The 26,232-nt window shown below is 46.9% G+C and overlaps 1 protein-coding gene across 1 annotated transcript in view; it reads left to right on the top strand.

The window, feature by feature from the left end:
- Window positions 1–2,162: 2,162 nt before the first annotated feature.
- The window catches only part of LOC146805187 (uncharacterized), a 450,239-nt gene continuing 426,169 nt past the window's right edge, over window positions 2,163–26,232 (top strand). The window contains exons 1-2 of the mRNA XM_085623778.1: window positions 2,163–2,187; window positions 2,904–2,943. Of these exons, the coding sequence (XP_085479904.1) occupies window positions 2,163–2,187; window positions 2,904–2,943 (65 nt within the window). The remainder of the gene's footprint in view (window positions 2,188–2,903; window positions 2,944–26,232) is intronic.

Raw genomic sequence — 26,232 nt, 5'->3', positions numbered from 1 at the left:
TTCCCCCCCCCCTTGAAGACTGTCAAGACATTTATTCCCCCCCCACCTTTTTGTTTTATACCCAAAGACTGAGACAGTACCAAGAAAACGTCCCTGACCTCCTTACGTGAACTGCCTCCATAACAACTAATAAAGGAATCCCGTAATTTCCCCCTCAAGTGTTTCTGCCCCACGCCTAAGGGAAAAGGAAAGGGGGGGGGCGGGAACCACAGTAATATTGACTGCTATGATACTAGCGTAAGTGGGAACTGGGGGAGCATCAGTGGTCAGTCTCACTCACAATGGGTGCAATTTTGGTGTCACTCATCATCAGGGCCCCACCAAACAGAAAAGCAAATGGATGGAGTACTTGCAGAGGACACACATGATTGTTCAGTTCATCACGCTGGAACACAGGAATAGATGGAGAAACTAACATGGTATGGTGGAATAGCACTTCCAAGCCATGCAGATGGCTTTTCTTGAATTTGGTAAAATGTTTTTGATCTTTGAAGTACAATGGAATAATAAAACAATCACGCTCCTTTGATCTCTCAACCTCTCATGAGGATTATTCTGAAAACATATAAAATGTTTCTATAGATTTCTGCAATACATTCTTTGTTAATACAACTAGTACCAAAACAACAGGCATAGAGAAGGAAGAATCATTTCATTGTCGGTCTACGGGACACAGAAAGTGGCGGTTGAAAGACTAAATGCATTTTATTTACATGCAGAAAATAAAATAGGTGGTGAGACTCCACTGCATAGCACCAGAGCACCTATGTGGCAATATTTGTCGAGTCTGCAGCTCGAGTGCTGGCTGTAAGAAATCAGTGCTACATTATTTGGTAAAAAAATAGAAAGAATTTACAGAGAGGATAATCAATACCCATGAATTTGGAACTTCAGTTGTCTCAACAGGTCTATAAAAGCAATGCATAAAGGCTGTCTTTTAAAAATCACATATTTAGAAATTGGATTATGCAGGGAATATCCTTAAGGCTCTCACCCTGTCACTTCTTTTGAAATGAATTACACAATGATATTCCCAACCACATAGTCATGTAGATATATTTAATATCTACTTGCAGAACATAACTATGAAGACATTTGGCATTGACTGACAGTTGGCTAGATACATAGACTATTTCTTGAAGATATACATTTGTTTCCATTCTGTGATGAGACTGGAATGAAACTTCTCAATTATACTGCATTGATGACTTACATAAGGAGTTCTTTGCAATTGTTTCTATTTTGAAAAGATTATCCTAAATATCAGATGGCACCCTCTCACTGGGATACAACTTGTCCAGTTCTGGCGGTTTCTTTTAGAAAATACTTGTTTTTCAGGAGTTTTATTCTAATTTGTTTCCTTGATTTGAACCAGAGTTGCTCATTTAAGATTGCAATGTTTCTTTGCATGAAAACTCAAGGCAGAAAAACAGATGTTCTGATAACATGTAGCCATTTTGGAATCTTACATCTGCCCAGGCACATTCCCATGACATTGTGTGTAAGCGAAAAAAATACCCAGATATAGCAGAGTAAACAGTTGCACCTAGTCTTGCTAAGGATCTAATCATCTTTATCACTGGCCACCTCTTCAGGTAAACATAAAGAAGCATTTGTGGAGTAAAGTGAGAGCTCCATAATGGACCCTTAAGTTGCTGTGTCTATGCCTTTAGAATAATGGAGTGGCATTCTGTGCCATGTCTTCCACATTAACTTGCAAACATTCAGGCATTCTTTCCAACAGTAGTGGCTCTTCGTGGGAGTGCTGTGGGGCGGGACGGGCAGGGTGGGGGGTAGTGAACTCCGGCTTACGGCCGAATGCAGTTAAGGAAATAAATACAATTAAATTAAATGAATTGTATTTCCTTAACTCCATTCGGCCGTGAGCCGGAGTTTACTACCCCCCACCCTGCCCCTCCCCCACCCCGCAGCACTCCCACAAGGGGCCGCTACTGCTTTCCGATGAATAATGGGAACTTTAGACCTGTGAGTTAGTGCCAATTGTGTTCACTTCTTGTTTGCAATTCTACCGGGTTGTAAGTGCCTATTTAAATCTGTGCTAAGTATAATAAAGAATACATACTTTCAGCTGTTTAGACAGCAGCCAGTTCCATAGTGAATTTTCTCTGCTATATACATGTGTACTGGCCAAATTGTGCACAATGTCGCTATTTAGCCAGCCCCCAGGTGAAAAATAATGTTTCTTTGATATTTGTATGGGTGCTGGTCACAAAGTACATAGTTTATTTTATACAGTCAGTGGGCAGGTAAATTAGGAAGTAGTCTTGCTATTTGTGTGGCCGCTGGGTAAAGAGTACATAATGTTTGCTATTGAGCAAGAAACCAAGTAAATAGTGAAACCTTTTTGCTATTTTCAAGGCCAATGGCCAAATAGTACATAATTTCTGCTATTTATACAGCATTCAGGTTAACAATGAAGCTTCTATGCTATTCACTGGCCAAACTATGCATAACGTTTGCTATTTTGCCAGCAAATTGCCTGGCAACTCGCCGGATAATGCATAATGTTTGCTATGTAGCCATTGACCGAGTGAACATTGAAGTTTCTGTTTTATTTCCTTGACCTCTGTCCAAACAGTACTTAATTTCTGTCATTTAGCCACAGGTCAAGTAAATAGTAAAGTTTATTTACTGCTGCATGCCTGCTGGCCATTATACGTAAATGCAATTGGAAAACGTGTAATTTAAAGGCTGTCTCTATGAGTGTTAAATGTGTCAATATCTGGCTGTCTCTTTAAGTGTTCAATGTGTCAATAGCCACAACACTGAGCTTATCACCTTGCTGGCGAGACATCAATATAGCTTTGTGACCCCAACATGCATGTTTTGTTCATGAGAAATTCCCTTTATATCTTGTTGCTATTTGCACTGCTTAATTTCAGCTGGTGACTTCAGGTGCCGCCTAATTGTCAACACCGGCAGGTATGACATGGTTATTATCTCAATATACATAAAAAAGGACTAATACCTGCTTCTAAAGCCATTCTTATACCTTTTGGGGCATAGAAAATTCTGAATTGTCACACTTGTAGGAGTGTGATAGTTAGTAGTTATGTTGGTACTGTCAATGGCAGCGTTTGTATAGACAATGGGTGGTACAGCCTGCATTAGCCTCCTGATGAGGACCCTGATGCTTATATTTAAAAAAAATTAAGTACTGCTTATTTGTCGTAAAACCAATAAATAAATGCAAAGAAAAAAGTTCTCACAGCAAGTTGATAACCTTTTACATGAGTGTCCACAGGTAGGAGCAGGAGATGGCTTCCCCACTTTCCTGTTCTCTCTCATAGTTGTTAAAGGCCTCCAATCAAGGCAATTTGTTTGTCCTTTAACCTTTGCCATTAGTGTCAGTGCCTTAGTGCAGTGGCATAGCAAAACTTGAGAGGGCCTCCCTGCAAGATGCATGGAGGGGATCCATCCGGACTCAATCAGGAGGTCTCAGGCCAGTGTACGGGTCTGAGGCCCCCCCTGGGACTTGGGTGCCAAAGCTCCATGGGGGCTGCGGGTTGCTTATATTATGCCACTGCCCTAGGGTGCTCCCGGACTCTCTACGTAGCGTTGTTCAGTGTCCAGATTCAGGCTTGGTGCAGACACAAAATTAGGCAGGCATAATGTATATGTGGGTTGGATGTGGTGGAAAATGGTTTAGCGGATTATTGGGAATAGCACAGCACTAACTGCTAGAAAGGTTGGTCTACTCACCTACTTAATTTGGGTGCCCTCCAGTTAACTGGGGGCAGAGCTGTATTAAAAGCCGCTCAAGGGACACAGGGTTTGGCTGGCAATGCGTTGAGAGAAGTTATGGCTCTTCGCTTTCACTTGTCCGTCACTCTTGTTTGTTGTTTCTCTTTTCCTCGGTGTCCCTCTATATATTACAATTAGGTCTTCCTTGAACTGCTGGTAATGTTCTTGTGTGCTTCGCTGTCGCTTGATACTAGCATCTGAAGAATAAGTTTGCGGTGACATCATTGGGTGGATTCCTGGTCTATTTGAGGCTCATCAAAGCTGCCACAACTCGTAGGCCTCTCAAACTTTGATATATCGTATATGTTCAAACCTGCTGGTGTTTTTTTCCTATGGGTTTCTTGTAGCTGGTTTAATAAGCCATGTCTCTGCAACATCAAAATATGCTTGGGTCATCCCTACACTGAAACAACCCCCTTTTGGAAGAGTGATATCCAGTTGATTTATTTTCTCTCACGCCCCTTGCCTGTTTTTTCTAGACCCACTGATGTAGGCATTGAGTGAGTCTTCACATTTGGTACTTGAGTTTGTCAGGCCGCTTATCGGCCGGTCTGAAAACCCCATTTAAGCCATGACACAAGCTACTGCAAAAATATATGATGCTTGTCAACAACGAGCTTTCTGTTCCATCGAATTATTTGAATAACTCTCAGTTAACCTACCTCTGTTACATCTTAATGTTGTATACAAAATCTTATTGTGATTAAGAATAACACATCCAAACGTAAGAACAACTGGTAATGTAGAAACAAAGTAATTCACCAATGATTAATAACCATACTCTATCACCGTCTGAGAGCTTTGGTGGGGATTTGCATAGGTTTCAGAATTTTTTGGCGCAGTGCCAGCTATGTTTTTTGGAACTGCCACAATATTTTGCTGATGATAGTCCAAATATAAACTTTGTTCTACCCTGTATAGCTTCTGTTGGCATCACCGCTAATCCTGAATCAAGTTAAACAACTGACTCAATGTAGCAATCAATTCCAAGTGATTTTTGGCAAAAGACCCTCCCGCCCAATCTGCTCTTGGTGGCTTATCAATGCTAAAAAAGGACTACCAAGAACTGAATTAGTCAGTATCAACAACTGGTCACAGAAACAGCTTGGGCTGATGAAGCTACTGTATTTTTTCAGGGGCTGCAGGGAGATCTAAAATAAGACCTAGCACTGGTTGTCTACTGACCCGCTACTTCACGTATACAAGAACCATCATCAGAAACATCTCAGCCATCAAACATGAAATAAGGGTGAAAGGTAGATACATCTTAAATATTGTTCATCACAGATCGCTAACCAACCAGCATTATTCACATCCTGAATCGTGTATCCAATTTACAGATCAATGCATTAGTTTAGCATAACATATTCAGAGTAATGAAATGCCTCCTGAATACCTGAACTCCAGTAGGCCTCAAATCAGACTCCCGATTGATGACATCTCTTGTAAGTATATTGTCATTCTGCCCATTGAGTCAATACATGGGTGGATGAATGGGTAAGAGTACCGATGGGTGAAGGTATGAATGATGGTGTAAATGGAAGAATAAGTGAAGGGCTGTATAACGGTGTCAGTGTGTGCGTGGATGGATGAAATGATAAATGGACATGCTGCAACGGTACCCCCTCCCTCTGTTAGCCTGCACTAGAATGAAGCTACTAGAAGGTCAATGTTTACTGAATCACACATTCAATTACTTTCAGTTCACAAACAACGACAAAGTTAATGTACCAAGCAAGGGCTGTTTCCCAATTACTATCGTCACACCAAGAAAAAGGGAGCACACAAGTGACATTCCCTCATTGTTAACTTTTAGGGTTATTGTTAAAGAGCACTTTCCTAGAGCACAAGGTGACATTAGTTTGCAATTACAGTTCCTTTCCACAGGCTGATGTATGGCTTTCCAAATGCCTGTTTGCCTTACATCTGACCATGGCTTTTCACCTCCATTTATAGGAACTTTCTTTAGGTAACCTGAGCCCTATTTTACATTTTCATGAGGTCTCTGCGCAGAAATATTTCCCCTAAAGCAAACGCTGTGAGTTCTTAAGTACTGTCTAGCTTTCCTTTACCTTGATAGACGTATTTTGCATTTTTAGTTGAAGTTCCAAATATATAATAGACGTTATACCACAATGGAAGTATCAATACAATAAATAAGGCTATTTAGCAGCAACTGTTAACAGAGTTCATCAGAGATTTTTCCTCTCTGAATAAAAGAGAAAGGGTTGTTGCTGTTTTTTTTTTCTCTTTTCCCGGAGAATTGTGTTATAATAAGAGAGAAAGGGTTGTTACTGTTGTTTCCCTTTTCCCTGAGAATCGCGTTGTTTAGGGAGCAATGTTACTCCTACGCTTGATTGTTTTTAGGTTGAGGATTGCTCCAGTTACATGTATAACAGGTAGTGGTAGAAGTAAAGGTGCAGATAAACCCAAGCATCCACTGACCTTCCTTATGGGAGAGAGCCAGGGCCCAGTAATCTGACCTGGGCTCATCTCTTGGTCCCCACTCTAGTGTGGGATGTATGAGATAATTGTCTCGCTATCATAGAGGAGAGAGGGATCTATAGAAAGGATATAGACAGAAGCTGTAGATGACAATGTCCGACATAAATATGCACACAAACAAAAGCTGGCACAAGGCAGTGACAGTTCAACCAGGCCAGCACAATGCATAAGGAAGTACACAAGGAATATTCTCTTTAGAACAGGAGGGAATAATGGGCAGCAAGTACTACAACTACATTCAATGAGAAATTCATGTCAAGCTAGACATTTATAAGGTTCCAATTTATAGATTCTGACATGGGCCAACATCTCATAGCATACATGACAGCAGAATAGCAAGGTGTATAACGTTTCCTAAAATGATCAAAGCCTAAGGTACTCCTTCCTCCCCTGGGGAAGTCTCCAAACAACTCCTATTTGAGAAGTGCGTTTCAGGTCGTATGTGCTATTATTTTAGTCTTCAAATGTACCAGACAACCCATATGAGCGATTTTAAAAATCATGATTGATGCTCTGAATTTCATTCCACTACTGGGAGTCGATGAGGTTTTTGAAAACCAATCCTGACATTGTCACACTAATTTAAGTCAGCTACCAACGCAGCTGCAAAATTATGGATTTGTGTTGTACTCAGTTTAGCATCCTCTTGGTGGCTCCAACAAAGAGGGTTCTAAAATATTCAATCCTTGACCCCGCTATGGCTCTGGCTATTTTGTCTCTGCCTTCTTCAATCCTCTAGAGATATAGAGTGTGTAATGGTATAGTAAGCTACTCACATGACAGGTCAACTGCGTGACCAGCCCTGCCATACTAAATAAGAGGAAAGACTAAGAAGTATCACTAAAAGGATGGATAGACAAACATTTCAAGAAGAGGTAAACGTATTATGTGTAACCTCACTGGGACTGAAATCACCCTTTAAGATTGACTCCTGTATATTCAATTGGACAGAATACAATCATAATTAGAGGCATTGCTGTTCTACAGTCAAGAAGAACACTGACATCAAGAAACAGTTCACATCACAATGTTTTATTGTGTCACATAACTAACATATTTTACAAACACAATTATACATTTTTTAACACCATGCATTAAAAGAAATGTCAGAGAACAACATTTATGTGCAGGTGAACATTAGGACTGTGGTGACGAACAATACAATGTTACTAAAGGCAACACATTTATGTAATCTCCAAGTATGACCACAAAAATAAAATAGACCAACTCATATAGTGCACAAATCAATTCCATATAGCTATGGCTTCGAAATTGGTCTACAACAAAATTCTAATTCTGTATTATTTCTTCTTGTTTGGCGTAATTTCTGGGGGTGTGGGTCTGACCATTTTGACGTTGTAATTTGTGGTCTCTTCAGGACTATGTGGAACAAATGTCACCCCAGCAAGTGTTACATCTAGTGTAGCGAATGGCAGCTCTCTATTAATGATTTTACTATGTCCAACTGAATACACAGAATTCAATCTTAAAGGGTGATCTCAGTCCCAGTAAGATTAGAAATAATAAGTGTACATCTTTTTTAAATATTTGTTTATCTATGCTGTTAGAACTACTTCTTAATGGGGCGTAGCTTGCCCGGCCGAAAGATGGCCGCAACCTGCTAGAGCTCCGCTCTATGCCACCACTATTTCTTCACGAATCTGCACAAAATCCTGCAGCAGCAAACTACCTAGCATGGGGGCTAGTCCCCTAGATGACGGCGATCCCGGGGAGAGTGCCCGACTGCGCCCAAGCTTCCATTTCCTGAGGTCTGTTGGGGCTCGGCTGCCGCGGCGTGGCACAGCCTGCAAATCCCCAAACTGGAGTTTGGCGCTGCCCAGAGCTCCCACCACCTGGGCCGCGCTTCCTGGCTCCGCACTGGACGCTACTGCGGCCGCAGTTTTGTCCGCGGCAGTGGCGGTTGCAGTTATAAAGCACGCACAACGGAGGGACCACGATGGCTCCTTACTGCCTGCTGGGGCTCCCGAGGGTCCGTCTCCCAGCGATCTTGTGCTTCCTTACCTGGACTTGTCCCCGATGCTGGTGGTGTGGCCATTTTGAGTGCCTGCTCGGAGTGCCTTCTGGACGGTACGTGCCCCTTGCGCTTTGCAGCAGGATGCTCCCTAGGCTTGAGGCAGAATCAGGATCTCCCTGGTGAGTGCCCTCACCCATTGCCCACCTGGGGGTGCTTCTGAGGGCTGGAATCTACGCTATTTGGGCAGACTGGTGCTTTATAGGCGGACAATACTAGCACTGGTCCCCTTGTGGCTGCGGCTGACTTGGAGACTGGTCCCCCCCCCACAGGCTCTCCACTACCACCTTTGCCTCTGGCGACACTGAGACGCTGTGCTGCTCCCCTCGCTCTGGATCTGGACCATTTGACACAGCGTGGTGACCTTACCTTGTGTCTTAGAGATTCCGGTATCTCCGCCGCTGCGAGTACTTACCTGCTTCACCTGACGACATTGGGAAGGTCGACAGGACCCAGCCTCAACTCCAATTCCAGCAATGCAAATCCCGGCGCAACGAGGAGGGAGACCCGACATTAAACAGATCATTGCTCCATGCAGCGGGGCCTTACTGCCATTGACACCAAGATAGACTCCCTGGCTTATAGAATGGACCAGGTCTCCGAGCGCGTCGTCAAACACTCTGAGCGCCTAGATATGGCGGAGCGCTGCATAACCGGGGTGGAGGAGGCTCAGATGGATGCAGGAGACACACGGAAGCAGATGGAGCGTGCCCTCTCGGCCCTTCAAGACAAAGCGGAGGATCTTGAAGCTCAGTCGCGCCGCAGCAATCTGCTCATCACGGGCCTGGCAAAGTCTACTGCTGTGGGAAACATGGAGCAATTCGTGGAGCGCCTTCTGACCTCCCTCCTAGGTGCAGACACCTTCTCTCATCTATTCATGGTTGAGAGGGCACACCGGTCGCTTGGTCCTCGACCCCAGCTAGGAGGCCCGCCTCGCCCCATCATCGCAAAATTCCTGAATTATCGGGACAGAGACGCCGCACTGCGGAAGGCAAGAGAGAGAGGTGGGTTCCCCGACTTCACCCTAAAAGTACAGGAGGCGTGGCGGCAGTTCACCTCAATGAAACGTAAACTGTGGGACCATCACATTGAATATGCTATGTTATATCCTGCCAGACTGAAGGTCCTCTTTGATGGGAAGCCGCGTATATACCAAGACCCGCAATCACTTCAAAAGGCCTTCCGAGAATGGGAGAGGGCCAACAAGCACCCGAACACTCAACAAGCCTCCCCTTCACAGAATGCAGACGCCGGAACTATGGATGACAATGACTGAGTGTCTGGTGATAACTTCTTTATACAAAATGTTTCTATCCTGCTCTTATAGTTATTGGTTTTGAAGCTGGTCACTGTGCTTTCTAATGGTTCACTGGGGCCTTGTGGTGAGTGAGATGTACCTGATCACATGTTGCTCTGGTGTATGTTTTCTCCTTCTATTTGGATTTCCTTATTAACATGGCCCTCTGGCTACTCGGAGTGTGCAACCTGGGCATCGGCCTTTTCCTTGGGGGCTTGCCTCTCTGCTGTTATCCTGCTTCCCCTAAGTAGAGTTGCTCTGCACGCTCCTTGCTCCTAACTAATCACAGATAAGCTGTTGTAGGATTAATAATTGCATGCAGTGTTTGAGCGGGGGGTTGTTCCACTTTTTGTCGTTGGGTGTTTCATAGGAGAGATTGGTGGGACTCCCTCACATTTGATTTGCTTCTTAGTGAGGGTTGGGGGGGTGGTGACTTGCCTCTGCAGTTTTGGGGTTTGCGGGGCGTGGGTGGGGGGAGGTGTGTGTTTATGGTATGTTTTATTTGATTGCTCAACATTTTATGCTTGGATCACCTTTTTTCTTTTACAGGATGTGGGGGATGGCGGGCGAGGACTACCTCTGTGTAGATGTTTTTCTCTCCCTTTATGTACTCATAATGTCAAATATGCAACCCAGAGCTGAAGCGCCGCGGCGCCTGACCTTTTTGACTTGGAATGTGAGGGGCTTAAACGATTGTCGCAAAGTGCACAAAATACTTGCATACCTGAGGCGTAGGGAAGTAGATATAGCACTGCTGCAGGAGACGCACCTGCGTCCGGGCAATGCTCTCCTTGCAAAGCACGGGCTAGCGAACACCTCCCATGCAGCTTACTTTACCTCACACTCAAGGGGCGTCTTAACATTGATCAGTCCTACAGCAGGCCTCCGACTCGAGCCTTTGCTTACAGACACGGCAGGCAGATACACAGTGTCACGGTGTTATGGCCCCCTCTGGGAATTCTTAGTAGTTAACACTTACGGCCCCAACTATGATGACCCCGGCTTCTATCGATCCCTGTTTACACTACTCCAGAGCCGCATCTCCCTTCCGATTATCTGGGGAGGCGACTTTAACTGTATCATGGACATAGCCCTTGACCGCTCGCGGGGCCCTTCCCGCCCGCTCTCTGCTTCAGCTAAAGCGGTGCTAGACGTTACCTTACAATTACATTTAGCTGATGTGTGGAGGTCGCGTTCGCACATCCAGGGTGGGTATACACACTATTCAGAACCACATGATGTTCATACCCGAATCGACTATAAGTTTATCCCACACAACATGATTGCTAGGGTGTTAGTCTGCTCAGTCCTTCCTCGCACCTTCTCAGATCATTCCCCAGTTTTGTTTTCTCTTGCTGCCCCTCTCCGCACCACTCCCCCATTTTCATGGCAATTCCCCCCCTACTCCTTATTGGATGCTGTTTTCCGCTCTGACCTGAATGAAGCAATCTTTGAGTTCTTTACTAATAATGTGGGCACGGTCGACTCCTTTGCTACGGTGTGGGAGGCGTTTAATGTGTATATACGTGGAGTGGCTATCAGTAAACATGCAGGAGTCCTTCGCGCTATCCGGGACCGCTTAACCTTATTGGAGTCTCAACTGGCCAAACTAGAGGCGCGGCGGACCAATACTGATGATACTGCGCTTAGTGAACAGATTAAGTCCACTATAGCTGAATTCCACGAGGAAGTTGATCGGGAAATCAAACATATGGGCAAGTATGCTTCTGCCAGAGCCTATGGTGAGTCTGCTTGCCCGGGCTCGGTACTGGCGGCATTGGCGCGGCACAGGGCAGGATCTGGGGCAGTTGTTGAGATTGAGGACGAGGGTGGATCATTGCTGACGGAGAACGCTGCGATCAGTCCACGATTCTGTTCCTATTACCAAGATCTGTACAGTTCCAACCTCTCCCCTAGCGATGAGGAAATAGCCGGCTACCTGGAATATATACAACTCCCATGGTTGCATGTTGGAAAGGCGTTCGCCGGAGAGGGGTTCGATACACGTCTTGCCCACCCCTTTGACCCACCTCTCCCAAGTAGGCCGAACCAGGCGCGCACACCCTGAGCTTACACTACGAACAGAGGGACACCACACGTATTTCTTCGTAAGACGATAGGTTCTTTTATCGAAGGGTTCAAGGGATCTTTATGATCCAAGTTGCAAGTAGTACATCAGTGCCACAAGAGACTACAAATCGGTGGTAGGGGAATGGGGGTAGCGGGACAGTCTTTGAATATAGAGTCTCTGCAAAGTACCCTACGGACAGCTCACAATCCTCGAGCTGGAGGGGGTTGTTTCTCTTGGCGATCTCTTGCCAATCTTCCTTGAGGGGAGAGCCGCGAGTCACTCAGCAGGCACAGGTAGTTCAGAGTTTGGGAGCCGCGACCTCGTCAGCAGGGCTCAGGTGGTTCAATGGTCGGGGGCCGCGAGTCACTCAGCAGGCACAGGTGGTTCGGAGTTCGGGAGCCGCGACCGCGTCAGCAGGGCTCAGATGGTTCAATGGTTGGAGGCCGCGAGTCACTCAGCAGGCCCAGGTGGTTCGGTGTTCGGGAGCCGCGACAGCGTCAGCAGGGCTCCGATGGTTCCAGGTCTTCTCTACCATTCGTCCCTCCGGCACCCCTTATTATACTCCCCATACCCTTTGAAGTCCGGAGTCCTCGCAGAGAGGGGCCTTGGTGACTGAGGGGGGTTCGGCGGGATTTCCTGCCGCTCGTTCCTTTGGTCTTTTCAGGTGGGTCTGGGAGGGACCCCAGACGCTCGGCAGGCGAGGCGCCTGCGCCACAGGGGCCTGGTGGCCGATCGAGCCCTCCCGGGGGAAGGCGATCCGAGGTGTGACTGGGCTGGCGCCTCTCGGTCTGGCTCGGGGGGTTCCTGCTCCCTTGGTCGGACATGCGTGGTAGGGTGTCGAGTCTGGCGGGGGCTCTGGCCGGCCCTCGGTCTGTGTGGCTGGGGCGGCCGGAGTCGGAGATGCCGTGTCTTGGGGTGGTTGCAGGTTGGCTGGATGATCGGGAGGGCCTACGCCGTGAGGCCGGTCTCACATTGCAGAACTGGCATCGTGAGTTCTTGATGAGGCCTATTGAGGTTGCGGAGGTCCGCCTTGCGTTGGGTTCCATGCGAGAAGGGAGTGCCCCCGGTATGGACGGCTTAACGGTCGCATTTTATAAAAGCTTCAGCGACCTTCTTATTCACCATCTTATTACTTTATTTCTCGACATTGCCGCTGATGGTTGTATGCCCCCTTCCTTGTGCGAGGCGCTAATTATTACCTTATTAAAACCCAATAAAGATTCACTTAAATGCTCGTCCCACCGCCCCCTATCACTCCTCAGCATGGAGGCCAAATTATACGTCAAAATTCTTGCAAACCGACTATCCCCGCTCCTCCCTCAACTGATTGGACCTGAGCAAGCCGGGTTTATCCCTGGTCGTACACTCACGCAGAATATTCGTACTGTCTTTGGTGCCCTGCAGCACGTGAGGCCTGAGGTCAAGGCTGCGGCAGTCTTCCTTGACGCCGAAAGGGCCTTTGATTCAATTGAATGGAAATTTATGAAGGCTGTACTGACCCGAATGGGTGTTGGTGGAGTGTAACTGCAGCTGATTTCAGTGTTGTATCATGCTCCTATGGCCAGGGTCCGAGCGGGCGATGCGGTGTCGGCAAAGTTTCCAATCTCCCGGGGCACCCGTCAGGGGTGCCCGCTGTCTCCGCTGTTGTACACGTTGCAGCTGAACCGCTGCTGCAGGCTTTACGAGAATACCACAGTCACAGAGGACTCTGCTTCCCCCGATACAATCTCATCACAACTGCATAAGCTGATGACACCCTCCTGTAGGTCAGGGACCCCGAAGTTAATCTATCCTCGGTAATCTGAGAGGTCCTCGTTTTGGGCGCCTTTCTGGTTTATCGATTAATTGGGATAAGTCTCTCATATACCCCTTGACGCCTGCGACACTGCAATTCACGTTAGAATACCTGCTGCAGTGGACTACGGAGCCTGTGCGATACCTGGGCATCCAGATACACTCTGATGCAGACGTGATCTTGAGGACCAACTACGGGACAGCAATAGGAAAGCTCACAGATGACATCGATCGTTGGATACGTCTCCCCCTTTCTTTGACTGGCCGTGTTGCACTGATGAAAATGGTTGTCCTCCCAAGCCTACTTTTCCTCTTTGTTAATATACCTATAGTCCTCCCGCAGCACATGTTTCGTGACCTCCGCTCATTAATGACAAAACTAGCATGGGCGGGTGGGACCCCGAGGGTGGCGTTGGACACACTAATCCTCTCATATTCCTCTGGAGGATTAAATGGCCCGAACCTGCAATTGTATTACAGAGCCGCTCATGCATATAGCTGGGTACATGGGCCCCGGGAGCTACCCCATCTTCAAGTGGAGGGGGTTGCAGCTGTCCCGCACTCTCTGCCACGTTTTCTCACACAGGCCCCTTCGCGCAGATGTGGCATTCTCGACTCAATCAACACCGTTGCCCATGCATGGAATGCGCTCCTTGATATGCACGATGGCGCGCAGCTCTATTCCCCCCGATTGCGGTTTGAGTGGTGCCAATGGTTTGGGCCCAGCTCGGACAGGGGCACCCTTGACTCTCTTTACAAGCTACATATACAGACTATGGGGGATCTATTTCGAGGGGGGCGGGTGCGCACATGGGAGGAGGTGGCGGGCACTACTGACGAACACACAGCACTGACTAAATTTAATGTTTTTAGAACTCGTCATGCCTTACAGGCGGTCCTGGGTGAGGAGATTCAGGAACCCCTGGACATTCTCCCTCTGACTCTACTTTTATGTGCCCAGAGCCCGAGCAAACTGATCTCCAAATTGTACACCTCGGTCCTTGCCACGAAGGTACCCCTCCCTAAACAAAGCTCGACAGGCGTGGCAATCTGACATTGACCCCCCCATCAAGGACGATGTCTGGCTCTACTGTTGTACTGTAACTCCCCAAATTTCTATAAACAGCCGACACCGACTTGCCCATTTTAAGTTCCTGAATAGAGTGTATCATTCCCCCTTGCACCTGTTCCAGTTTGGATTACGAGAAACTGACAGCTGTAAGCGTTGTGGTGCCCCCCGAGTGGTTTTTTTTCATCTGGCTTGGCTATGCCCCCCGGTAGCACAATATTGGGTTACGATCTTTCATAAACTTAGCGACATCATAGGATCACCCTTATCCCCAGATCGATTGTTGGCCCTGCTAGGATACACCAAACCTCTTAAGAAGGTAATGTGTAAATTGGTTGCTTTAGGCCTCCTCTTAGCCAAGCGCAGATTGGCGATGAGATGGAGGAGAGGACCATTGCCCGCTTTGGTGGAATGGGAGAGAGATATATTATATTGTCATACTCAATCAGAGGTTTACAATGAGATGAGGCCTCCGACTAACCGCCCAAAGAGTTTCTGGAGTCTCTTTGCTCAATACTGTGCAATCCAAATGTCTAACCCTGATGCTTCTGATGACTAATTAATGTTAGGGGTTGTTTTCATCCCATGCATGCAATGGTGTGATATGGCTGTTGATCCAGATCCCCCTTTTGGCTGTTGTCTTACTGTAAAGTGTCTTTGCGGTAGTCAGGCAACATGCAAAATACTAAGTGAAATATCGCCTTCTAACCCCCTGAGTTGTTTCCTCTCTTAAGACGCTTTGCCTCGCCTGCCTTCTCATTGCCCCCCCAATCCCCTCTTTATCAGTGTTGTTTATTTGATCCATGGATTGTGATACTAGTGATTTGCATTTGTTTTCTGTTGTTTTATTGTTTTGCCTATTCCTTTCAGATATGCATTGCTTTTTGTCTTTATTCCTATGTTCTGTATTTGAAAATTCAATAAAATAAATTACTAAAAAACTACTTCTTATTTTTTCCTTTTAGAAAGGCATGGCCCAAGCTCTAGAGGGTGAGGGGGGCTCCCCCTCCTATTAATTTCACACTGCCAAACTGAGTAGGCTATCAAAAACAATCCATGTCTGTTCAACTAAACGTCCTCCACATGACCTACTTGACCCCCCCGCAGCCTCTGGCTGGTGGGAAGACTCTCCCCACCCCAATGTTTCCATTACATCCACTCTGATGCAGATTTTTTTCATGTGGTCTGGCAAGGCTCAGACATTGTATAATTTTTAGAGCGCATAATGAGAAAGCTTACACGGGTGCTAGGGAGACACACTGACCTCATGCCCAGGGTGGGTTTCCTGACAGATATAAGAAGGAACAAGGGTGAACGGACATTGGTGGGTGTTGCATAAGCCTTGGCCAAGTGCAACAAAGCACGAAAATGGAGTTCCCCACCCACAAGGGCAATGGATTGGTGTTCAAAAATGTATGAGACGATCTACGGAGTACGGTGCCGTCCACGGAAATATGCCTGGGTGTGAGGCAAGATGTGGGACTACGATGGTCTAAGAAATGATGCAGAATCCAAAGAACTGATTCGAGTCTTTCTGTAGATTCTGCTGTACTACTGCGGGGTGGAGAGGAAGGAAGGGCGTGGGGTGCGCACTGTTGTTCTGTTAAAAATGGCAATAAAATGTTGTCTATAAGAAAAAACATGTTTTTTTACCCTACCGGATGGACTTATTTCTTTAACCAATTTCAGATTATAGCCCAAGTGCCTGAAAACATAATTTCTGTCTTCTTGGCATGGAGTACTAGTCACCACTCGCATATCCAGTCTTGTGTAATTTACAGCTAATTGGATGGCTTAATGTTTCTGTCGGGGGAGGTGGGGTAGGGGAGTTGTCTAGTAAGTGGGTGTCATTTGCACAGATATGGAGCCTAGACTCTGTGCATTGAGTAGACCATGTAGTGACTTCATTTAGATATTAAAAAGCAGGAATAGTCTCCTTCTTACAATCCTTTATTAGTATACACAGGTTAGCGGATATTTAGTGATATGAGGTGTGCTGCCATAGAGGTGGGTCCGGATGTTGTTGTATCAGAAAATTATCTGATGTGCCATCATTTCTAGGGTCAAGGTATGGGATCAAGGTAAGAAACGCGTTTTCTTCAGGCTAACTGAAACAAAGAGGTAAAGAGTGGACTAGTGCACAATTCCTAAGCAGGTGAGTAAACAGGACATCTGAGCAGTTGCCCCTATGGGCCCTCTCTCCTGCCAAAGGGGATCAGAACGCCAATGCTTGTCACATTTTGCAAAGGGCTTCTCAGTGTATTGTAGGGTTTTGGTGAGAACTGGTGTTCCGTCACCAACCAAGTTTTCAGGGGCTGACTGTATGTTATGTTATGTTATGTTATTTATATTTATAAAGCGCGCAGATGCCACAGCCAAGTGGCGTCCCGGCGCTATAATAGAACAAGTAACATAACACCAGACGCGTGGTAACCAACCGCAACCATTAGGCCAAAGGAAACAAAAATGTTTTCACAGCCTTTCTGAAAGGCAGCAAGTCAGAAATAGAACGAATACTAACAGGCAGTGTGTTCCAGAGGCTAGCTGCCAAAACGCCAAATGAGCGGCCACCCACTCTGGCTTTTTTAAAACGAGGAACCTTAGCCAGAAATTGACCCGTTGATCGTAATGCTCTAGCGGGGATGTAATAAGAAATGGTCTGAGCTAAAATAGGAGGAGCGGCAGACTTCAAGATTTTAAAAACCAGGCACAATGCTTTGAACTCAATCCTCTGCCTAACGGGCAACCAATGAAGATCCAAAATGGAACGCCTAACTGAACAGAACTTAGGCAAACCGACCAACATTCTGGCAGCCGCATTTTGCACACGCTGAAGGCGTGTAAGCTCTGCTTGGTTGGTGCCCAATAAAAGTGCACTGGCGTAATCCAATCTGGAAAGAATCATAGCCTGGACTATGAGTTGCCTAGTGGAGGCATCAAAAAATTTAAAAATGGGCCTAAGACTCTGAAGGGCACCAAAACAGGTACCCGCGCCCTTTTTTGTATGAGGGGTAAATGATAAATTGGCATCAAGCCAAACCCCAAGATTCTTCACCTGTGTCACCGGGATAGGGGCTTGGCCAAGCTCTGATGGCCACCAATCATCTCCCCAAAGGTGAGCTTCTTTGCCCAATACTAAAACTTCAGTTTTAGTAGCATTAAGTTGGAGACGGTTATCCGTCATCCAGCTTGCCACCTCCTTAAGGGCCCTCTGAAAATTAGAGGCATCCAACGCAGTATTCCCGTTTAGTGCCACCGCTAATTGGGTGTCATCAGCGTAGGACACCATAGTTAGGCCCCATTTATTGGCAACCACCATCAGTGGTTGCACATACAAGTTAAACAGGGTCGGACTAAGTGCCGAACCCTGCGGAACTCCTTGGGAAATGTAGCGAGGAGTAGACTCATAGGGAGGTGTAAACACTTTAAAAGTGCGCTCAGCCAAAAATGAACGAAACCAGTCTAAAGCAGTACCCTCCACTCCGGCTTCTCTTAATCTCTGAAGCAAAATCGGGTGGGAGACAGTATCGAAAGCGGCACTGAGATCCAAAAGGATCAGTGCCGCCGTCTGTCCAGAGTCTAACATCCTCCGTAGGTGCTCAACCATAGCCAACAGAGCTGTCTCTGTGCTATGGCCTGCCCTAAAGCCATTCTGGGAGGGATGAAGAATGCCTGTGTTTAAAAGATGAGCAGATAGAATATTATTGGCATGAGCCTCAGCGATCTTAGAAATCCATGGAAGTAGAGAGATGGGCCGATAATGTTCTGGTTTTGTTGGGTCTAAAGTAGACTTTTTCAATATCGGCATAACCATGGCTTGCTTCCATTTTATGGGTACCGTCCCAGAAACAAAAGATAACCTGATAAGATTGTGAAGAAGCGGGAGACAGATCTCAGCAGATTCCCTAAATTGTGCAGGTCTCAAAGGGTCCACCGGAGAACCCGATTTAACTCTCACAACTAAGGAATCAAACTCTTCCTGGGATGGCACAGGAAGCACTAACAATGGACTGGAAATACCATGCGTAGATCCTACATTGTTAATAGATGTAGTAGAGGAGGGAAAGGATCTGTAAATCGCATCCACTTTTTCCACAAAAAAAGATGCTAACTCTTCACAGTGAGCCAGAGAGCCATTCCCCAACACTAAGGTTTTCATATTAGTTAAATCTTTAAAAATCTTAAAGATTAATTTGGTTGGGTTAGCACAGTTCTTAAATTCTGAGGAATAGAAAGAGGCCCGTGCTTTGCAAATAGCTCGATGATACAGCTTAATGCTGGCCTGATATCCCTGTTTAAGAATGGGATCGTATGCCTTGCGCCAGGCTCTTTCTGCCCTTTTACAGGCGACCTTAAGGAGCCTAAGGGATTCATCTTACCATGGGCTTGAATGGCCAGGCCTAGTCTTACTCCAACCCGCTGGTATTAAGGTGTCTAAAGCATGGGTCAACCATTTACAAAAATGGTCATACCCGGAGGCAACATCTGTAGGATGTTCTGGAAGATGTTGTAACAGAAGCTGGTGAAAATCTTCCAAATTCAAATTCCTCCAAGGGCGTTTAAAGACGGCGGGTGTAGTACTTTTAAAAGGAGAGATGTTCGAAATAATCCGGATTTCGATCAAGTAGTGGTCTGTCCAGATTATCGGTTTAGGCGGCAGTGCCTTCGCATTATCCAGATTCGTCAAAAAAGGGTCCAAAATATGACCCCCTACATAGGTCTGACAGCTAATTTGCTGATATAGTCGTAACGCCTCAAGATCTGCGAGAAAACTACTCACCGCAGAGGATTGAGGAGCATCCATGTGAAGGTTAAGATCACCTATTATACTAAAGTTTGCTGATCTAAGGGCTAAAGAAGAGACCACCTCTGGAAGAGCCGTTCGAAAGGCATCATCAGGACCAGGGGGTTTGTAAATAACCAGACCAGAAAAGGTGAATTGAGGGGTCATCGAGATTGCGAAGTGAGCACTTTCGCAACCCGCTATACCTATAGCATTCCATGAACAAGGATAGCATGTCTTAACCACGGCCGCAATCCCGCCACCTCTCGAATTACGGTGTAAGGTGTACATAGTATAATCCGTAGGTAAGGCAAGATTTATCGCCGCCGTAGCGTTGTCATGTAACCAGGTTTCCGTTAAAAAAAATATATCCGGTCTTTCGTCTGTAAGTAAAGTAAAAACATCTAAATAATGACAGACCAACGATCTCACGTTCAGATGAAATATTTTAAAAGTAGTTTGCCGGTGAGAGACCGCAGAACGGTCTACTACATTAATAACACTTGGTGGAGGCTGTAAGGCCCTAATAGGCAAAGACAGTGGAAGCTCAAATCTACATCCGGCGCACTGCACAGGGCCGGAAAGAGGGTCAAGGGCCCCATGCGCACATCCACTCACCCTGTTCCGGAAGCTACGTAGATAATTAGCTGCAAGCATGGTCATCCACCTGAGTATCCTGCCCTAGCCCTGCCGTAGCGCTGACGAGCGCAGACGGGCAGGACTCTGGCACGACTCAGGCGCAGGGAAGGCGCCCACCACTGCGCGTCACCGCTGCGCGTTCAAATGGCTGGGTTAAATACACCGTCCGCGCATAGGCTGCACGCCTACTCCCCCAATATGGCGCCCGACAATGGCCCAGCAATTCCCCAAGCCAAGATGGCGTCCAAAAATCCTCCACGCTTCCCCCCGAGGACAGGACCCGCCAAACAGCGGTGCACAAACAATTTACAATGCAGGTAAGAGGACCGCGACTCAGATAAAAACAGGGGTAAGAAAATTATAAAGAAAAACAAATATTAAAACAGGAGAATCTAAAATTCGAAATAGCGCTGCGTTACACTATGCGCTGGTGTCTAAGGCAGGTAGTAGCTCTGTTACCTTGTCCAGCTGACCCGTACAACTGCCCGGCTTAAATACACCGTCCGCGCATAGGTTGCACGCCTACTCCCCCAACATGGCGCCCGACAATGGCCCAGCAATTCCCCAAGCCAAGATGGCGTCCAAAAATCCTCCACGCTTCCCCCCGAGGACAGGACCCGCCAAACAGCGGTGCACAAACAATTTACAATGCAGGTAAGAGGACCGCGACTCAGATAAAAACAGGGGTAAGAAAATTATAAAGAAAAACAAATATTAAAACAGGAGAATCTAAAATTCGAAATAGCGCTGCGTTACACTATGCGCTGGTGTCTAAGGCAGGTAGTAGCTCTGTTACCTTGTCCAGCTGACCCGTACAACTGCCCGGCTTAAATACACCGTCCGCGCATAGGCTGCACGCCTACTCCCCCAATATGGCGCCCGACAATGGCCCAGCAATTCCCCAAGCCAAGATGGCGTCCAAAAATCCTCCACGGGGGTGCAATAGCAAATGGAAGTCTACCAGTACCTTGGTTCCGATGATGGTAAGGAGGTGTAGTTGAGTGTGGAAGCAAGCTGCCAGGAGAGACAGCTCTTCACTGGATCCTTCTTTAATACAGGCTATCTGCTGTCCAAAGTTGGCATAGGGAAACCTCACTGACAAAGCACCTCATGTGTCTTCCTTTCTATACATTTTTAAGCTGTTTTTTATTGGAGATTTTCAAATAAATGACCATATCACAACCTGGTTAAATGAATATCTACAAGCGTTTTGAATATCCATATGACAGTAATGAAGGGAAGAGAGAGTCTGAACCCTCAGCTTATATGGTCATTATGTAGTTTCTGGCTACAGGAGTGACTGGAAGCTGCTAAGCGTCTCCAACACACATGAATTCTATTGTGGGACTGAACCTCCTCTTAGGATTTGAAAAATTCTCCTCCTTCAAAAAACCTTACCTGTTTCCTTGGAAAGTACTTGCTAAGGTCAATATATCACCCCATTAGAGAACTAGCTGCCAATGGGTCCTTCTTGAAGCCAGACTTTAGGTATTACTAGACTGTGCAAACAAAGGAACTCTTGTTTCACTCACTGGATGTGGGAAGATTCCAAAGGGCACGTCTCTCTCTCAGCACCATAGGCCAATGAGTCATTGCCGCCTTACAATCAGCTGATAGATTCAGATATCCATCAATAGATGAAAAACAGAACCATGCCTTGCTGGACAGCCCAAAGATTAGAGTGCAACATGCAAGAAAGTACTAATATGCAGATGAGCCAGTCCTATACTGGCCCAGCTGTACTGACAGGAACCAATTTTACTTATCCTTTTCATTGTTTGCATGTATGATTGGTAGTGCCTTTTTAGGATATATTTCAGTTTTCCTAGACAAAATCATGGCGGGGAAGGGCCGTGATTTTCCAAAATTAGGATCTTTTAACTCTCATTCTAAATTAATTTCAATGGTTATCTTTCCTTATTTATCTTCTCCAACAGAGACATGTAGTGAAATAATTGCAGGTTTAATAGCCTGTACCACATGTTCTTTCCTCCATTAGCTTGCATTGAGAAAAAGTGTATAGTGATGCACCGAAATGTATGGAATTTAGCATTACATGCTACAATTGACCAAGAACAAAACGCTGATCCGTTGATATTTTTGCAATAAACATGTATTAGATGTCTATGAGCTTTCCTGTGTGTCTATTTTATTTAATAGGAAATACTCAAAAAATGGGTAATGTTGGCGAATGATAGGGGACTACAGTTGCTCTTGGAGTCCTCGGACTGCAGGGTTATTGAAGTCATAAAAATCAGGAAAGTGTACTTTCACAGCACTGTCCATAGTCTTGAAGAGAGAGCAAGAACTACTGGTTATTGTTTCAAATGTTCATAGCCTCACACTTCCAGGCAGCTGGGCTAGGCTCTCCCTTCAGCATTCTGCTTGCCCCGAAACACCTCCAGTGCTTCTCCCTCAACAACAAAGGCAGATTATTTTTCTTAGGAAAGATCCTCAGAGTGCTTCCAGCAGGAATCATTTGATCCAAGTTGATTGCTTCAAACCTGGCTATGAAACTGGTTGTCAGGGACACCAGACCTGGATCACAGAAGATTGTCTAAACCCTTGCAGTGGTGTTGATTGGGCACTGGTCATTGACACTAACTTGTGGTTGCATCCCCATTTCATACTACGTTTTCAGACACATTATGTGGATTCTATAGTCACATGTCTGGGACTGGTTTCAGGTGGTTCTTCTCCTTTTACCATTCCTTTGAGACAGGCCTGGTACACGCTTTGTTTTGAAGTGTCAGCAGAAATGAGGGCTTGGCGTGGGATTCTCTGACTCGGAGAACCTTACAACACAGGCTCAAATAGGGAGAAGCCTTCACACTCCACACCTATCAACCTGATGGGAGTAACACCCCAACGGGAACAAAAGGGCAAGACATGGGCAAAGACTATATCCTCACTTCAGAGAGAACCACTGCCTCCTGTTGTTTCCCACTCTAGAGTATAGTTTATCACAAAGGCTTCATCAATGCATTGAAGACCCCATCAATATTCATGGCTCATCTGGCAGGCTACCTTCACCACCCATTTAGTACACAATCCACAATATGGAAATCTAAACCCAAAACGCATTATGCTGTGTCCACAATAAATCATTACACTCAGGGGTATATTCTCAAGGATGTATCGCTGAGTTATCGGCACTTTATCAAAGACAAATTGGCAATAAATGTATCGCCCCAGTCACAAGCCAGTGCTAACAGCCCATATAACCAGTTTACCTGCGATAGCAGCCGCTAAAAACATCGCCACAGATGACACCGGCAACTAACACTAATGAGATGCAGAGTAGGCATTCTCATGCAAAAAGCAGCAAACACACCACTTCGCAACCTTCTCAACGACCCTCCAGATAAGACATAAGATCACAAAACAGGCAATAAGGCGCGTTAGCAGCAGGAATTTAACACCTGCTCTGACCTGGTGCAAAATTGGACAACAACCGGCACCAGAAAAGGGAGCCCATCTTAGAGCCACACCTGAAGAACTACAGATGCCATGGAGCTATTCATCATGCAGCTCGGAGCCCCAAAAGAGCCACAACACCCACCGCCACCAACCCCAGGCCCACCACTGCCCCCCAAACCCCCCCCACCTCCCGGCCCACCACAGAGGCAGCGCAGTCAAATACAGCGGACCTTCAGGAAACGCACCAGCCTTACAGACTTAACACCAGAGAATGTCATTGGCCACTACAGACTCAAAAGGACAACCATCCTCCGCATCCTGAACATCACTGCCCACAGGCTGACGGTTCTAACACAGCGGGCAACCAACATCCCACCTCAGACAAAGCTGCTGGCTGTGTTGCACCTATTGTCCTCTGGGACATTCCAACCAACAACCGCCAGAGTCGGAGGAGTCTCACAACCAGTCCTATCCAAGTTCCTCACACCTGTCCTGGATGCCATCATCAGCTTGGTACCCCAGTACCTATACTTCCCAACACTGTGCAGCAACAGCTGGAGACTAAGCAAGGCTTCTACGCCATAGCTGGATTTCCACACGTGTTGGGGCAATTGACTGCACACATGTCCTACTTCTGCCCCCTGCCAACACTGCACACAATTACCGCAACAGAAAGCACACTCATTCCATCAATGTGCAGTGGACCACCTTTGACTCTTCACCAATGTCTTCGCAAACTACCCATGCAGTGTGCATGACTCGTACATCTTCCGACAGTCCATCATCAACCGGCGCTTCCAGGATGGCACTTACGGAAATGCAGTGCTTGTTGGTAAGTACCAAATGAACACACAACACACCTCAACTCCACAATCATGAAACTCACAACTCTGGGAATGCACACATTACAAACTCACATACAACATGTCAAACAACTTGCGCACCCACCACACACGACAGCACAATGTACTGCGGTAACCTGGGCTACCCATGTACATGAAACATCAACGGCATGGCACCTCAGCCACACAATAGCAGAGTGTGGGGAGAGGTGGGAACCAGGCATGTGCAAAGGAGGCAAGTGACCCATGAATGAGAATGCACACAATGTCAAGTGTGGCGTGTATGTGCTGGACAGACTGCAGTATGCAGAGCACAGGCATATCCATGTCGACATATACTGCAGGTGGGGGTAGTGTTGTGGACAATTGACACAACCATGTCACCCCAGCCAGACAGGAAGATCTCGGAGATGAAGCCTGTTACGTCCCCCCTGTAAGCGTGTGCAGAGTGGGCTGACCCGGCATACGCCAGGCTAGCGCAGGGGTGTGAATAAAAAGCACGTAGTCATAGGTGTTCTTCTCTTGCGGAATGGCCAACGTGTCTGCCAGGCCGGCGCCTCTCACCCTGCCACGAGGCCAACGCCGTGAGCGGTGTTGCCTGCGATCCTGTGCGCCTGCTGCACACTAGGCCACTGGTCCCCAGACCTTGTCTTGCCCGCCCCTGCGCATACAGGCCTCACTGCTCACCTTCCGACACCTGCGTGTCTCCAAGAGGACCCACCACGTTTGGATGCAAGGTCCAAGCTCGAGGCCCGCGACCGTGGCAGCCTCCTCAGACCATACGGCCTCCGGGATTAAGGCACGCAGTCCTCCTTTCTCGTTGACTTACTCCACTGGCATACCCAACAGACAAGTAGGTCACACATTTGGAATTGTTTCTTGATTACACAATGGCAGAGTACATATTTAATGGCTGTTTTTATGTCACTATACTCCCTTTAATGTGGTGCCACCAACTCTGTGCATAGAATTCCGACCACACGTGTCTGTGGGCCCTTGCTGACTTCTGCCTCCGGCCTACACTGCGGTCGAGTAGGTCACACATTTGGAACTGAGTCTTGATTATGCAATGGCAGAGTACACATCATTGTACACAAGGAGAGGAGTCAGAGGAAGACGTGATTCAATCCTGAGGAAAAAGGATCCTCGTTACGGAGGTGATCGAGCACTACCAACAACTGCTCTGGTGCCCCTAACTTTGTGCATCGTAAGCCAACGACATGTGGCTGTGGGCCCATGCTGACCACTGCCTACGGCCCACACTGCGGTCCTGTAGGTCACACATTTGGAACTGAGCCTTGATTTATTTATGGCTGACTTGATATCATTGTACAGGCCTCATTGCAGACTGCATCCCCTTCCAGCTCTGGTGCCACTGACTCTGTGCCATGGGAGTCAGAGACACTCTCTGGTTGAACTTTGGTGGCATCTGAGTCTATGGCCTGGGTGTTGTCATCATCATCATCATGTAGCTGATACTGACATGGTGGGAAAAAGTAGACTGTAGCATTCAACTCCTCCATATTGCCTGTTTCTGCTTGCTTCTGCCCTCTACATCATGCCCTGGATGGACACCTTCCAATGTCCCCCTTAACACTCTGCGACATTCTCTTTGGACATCAACGAGGACCCGCTCAGCTCACGTGGCCCTATCTCAGTGCACCGCGACTCACCGTCCCTTGCGGGTGTGCCTGCCGCAGTGCATCCAGGACCACTAACCCTGTGCAGCTCAAGTCATGGACCCTTGCTGTTTGTCCTTTGAACTTCTGATTGTCTGATCACTGTTGTAGTTGTTGCCAGCACCAACCAACCCTTGAGGGGTGGCTTACACTACCCAACACCTATCCAGCACAGGCGTCACTGGACGTATGACCATGTCAATAAAAGGTGCCAGGCGCACGTGCCCGTAGCCAGTTCCACAAATTATCTTAGTGTGTCCGTGTGGTCATTATGTATGCATGAGAGCCCCGGGCTATACCACATTACATTGTGCTGTGTACAGCGGGTGCAACCTT

The sequence above is a fragment of the Triturus cristatus genome, chromosome 8 (genome assembly GCF_964204655.1).
Source record: "Triturus cristatus chromosome 8, aTriCri1.1, whole genome shotgun sequence".
NCBI lineage: Eukaryota > Metazoa > Chordata > Amphibia > Caudata > Salamandridae > Triturus > Triturus cristatus.
The sequence above is the reverse complement of the archived record's forward strand: the minus strand, read 5'-3'. Positions and strand labels throughout refer to the sequence as shown.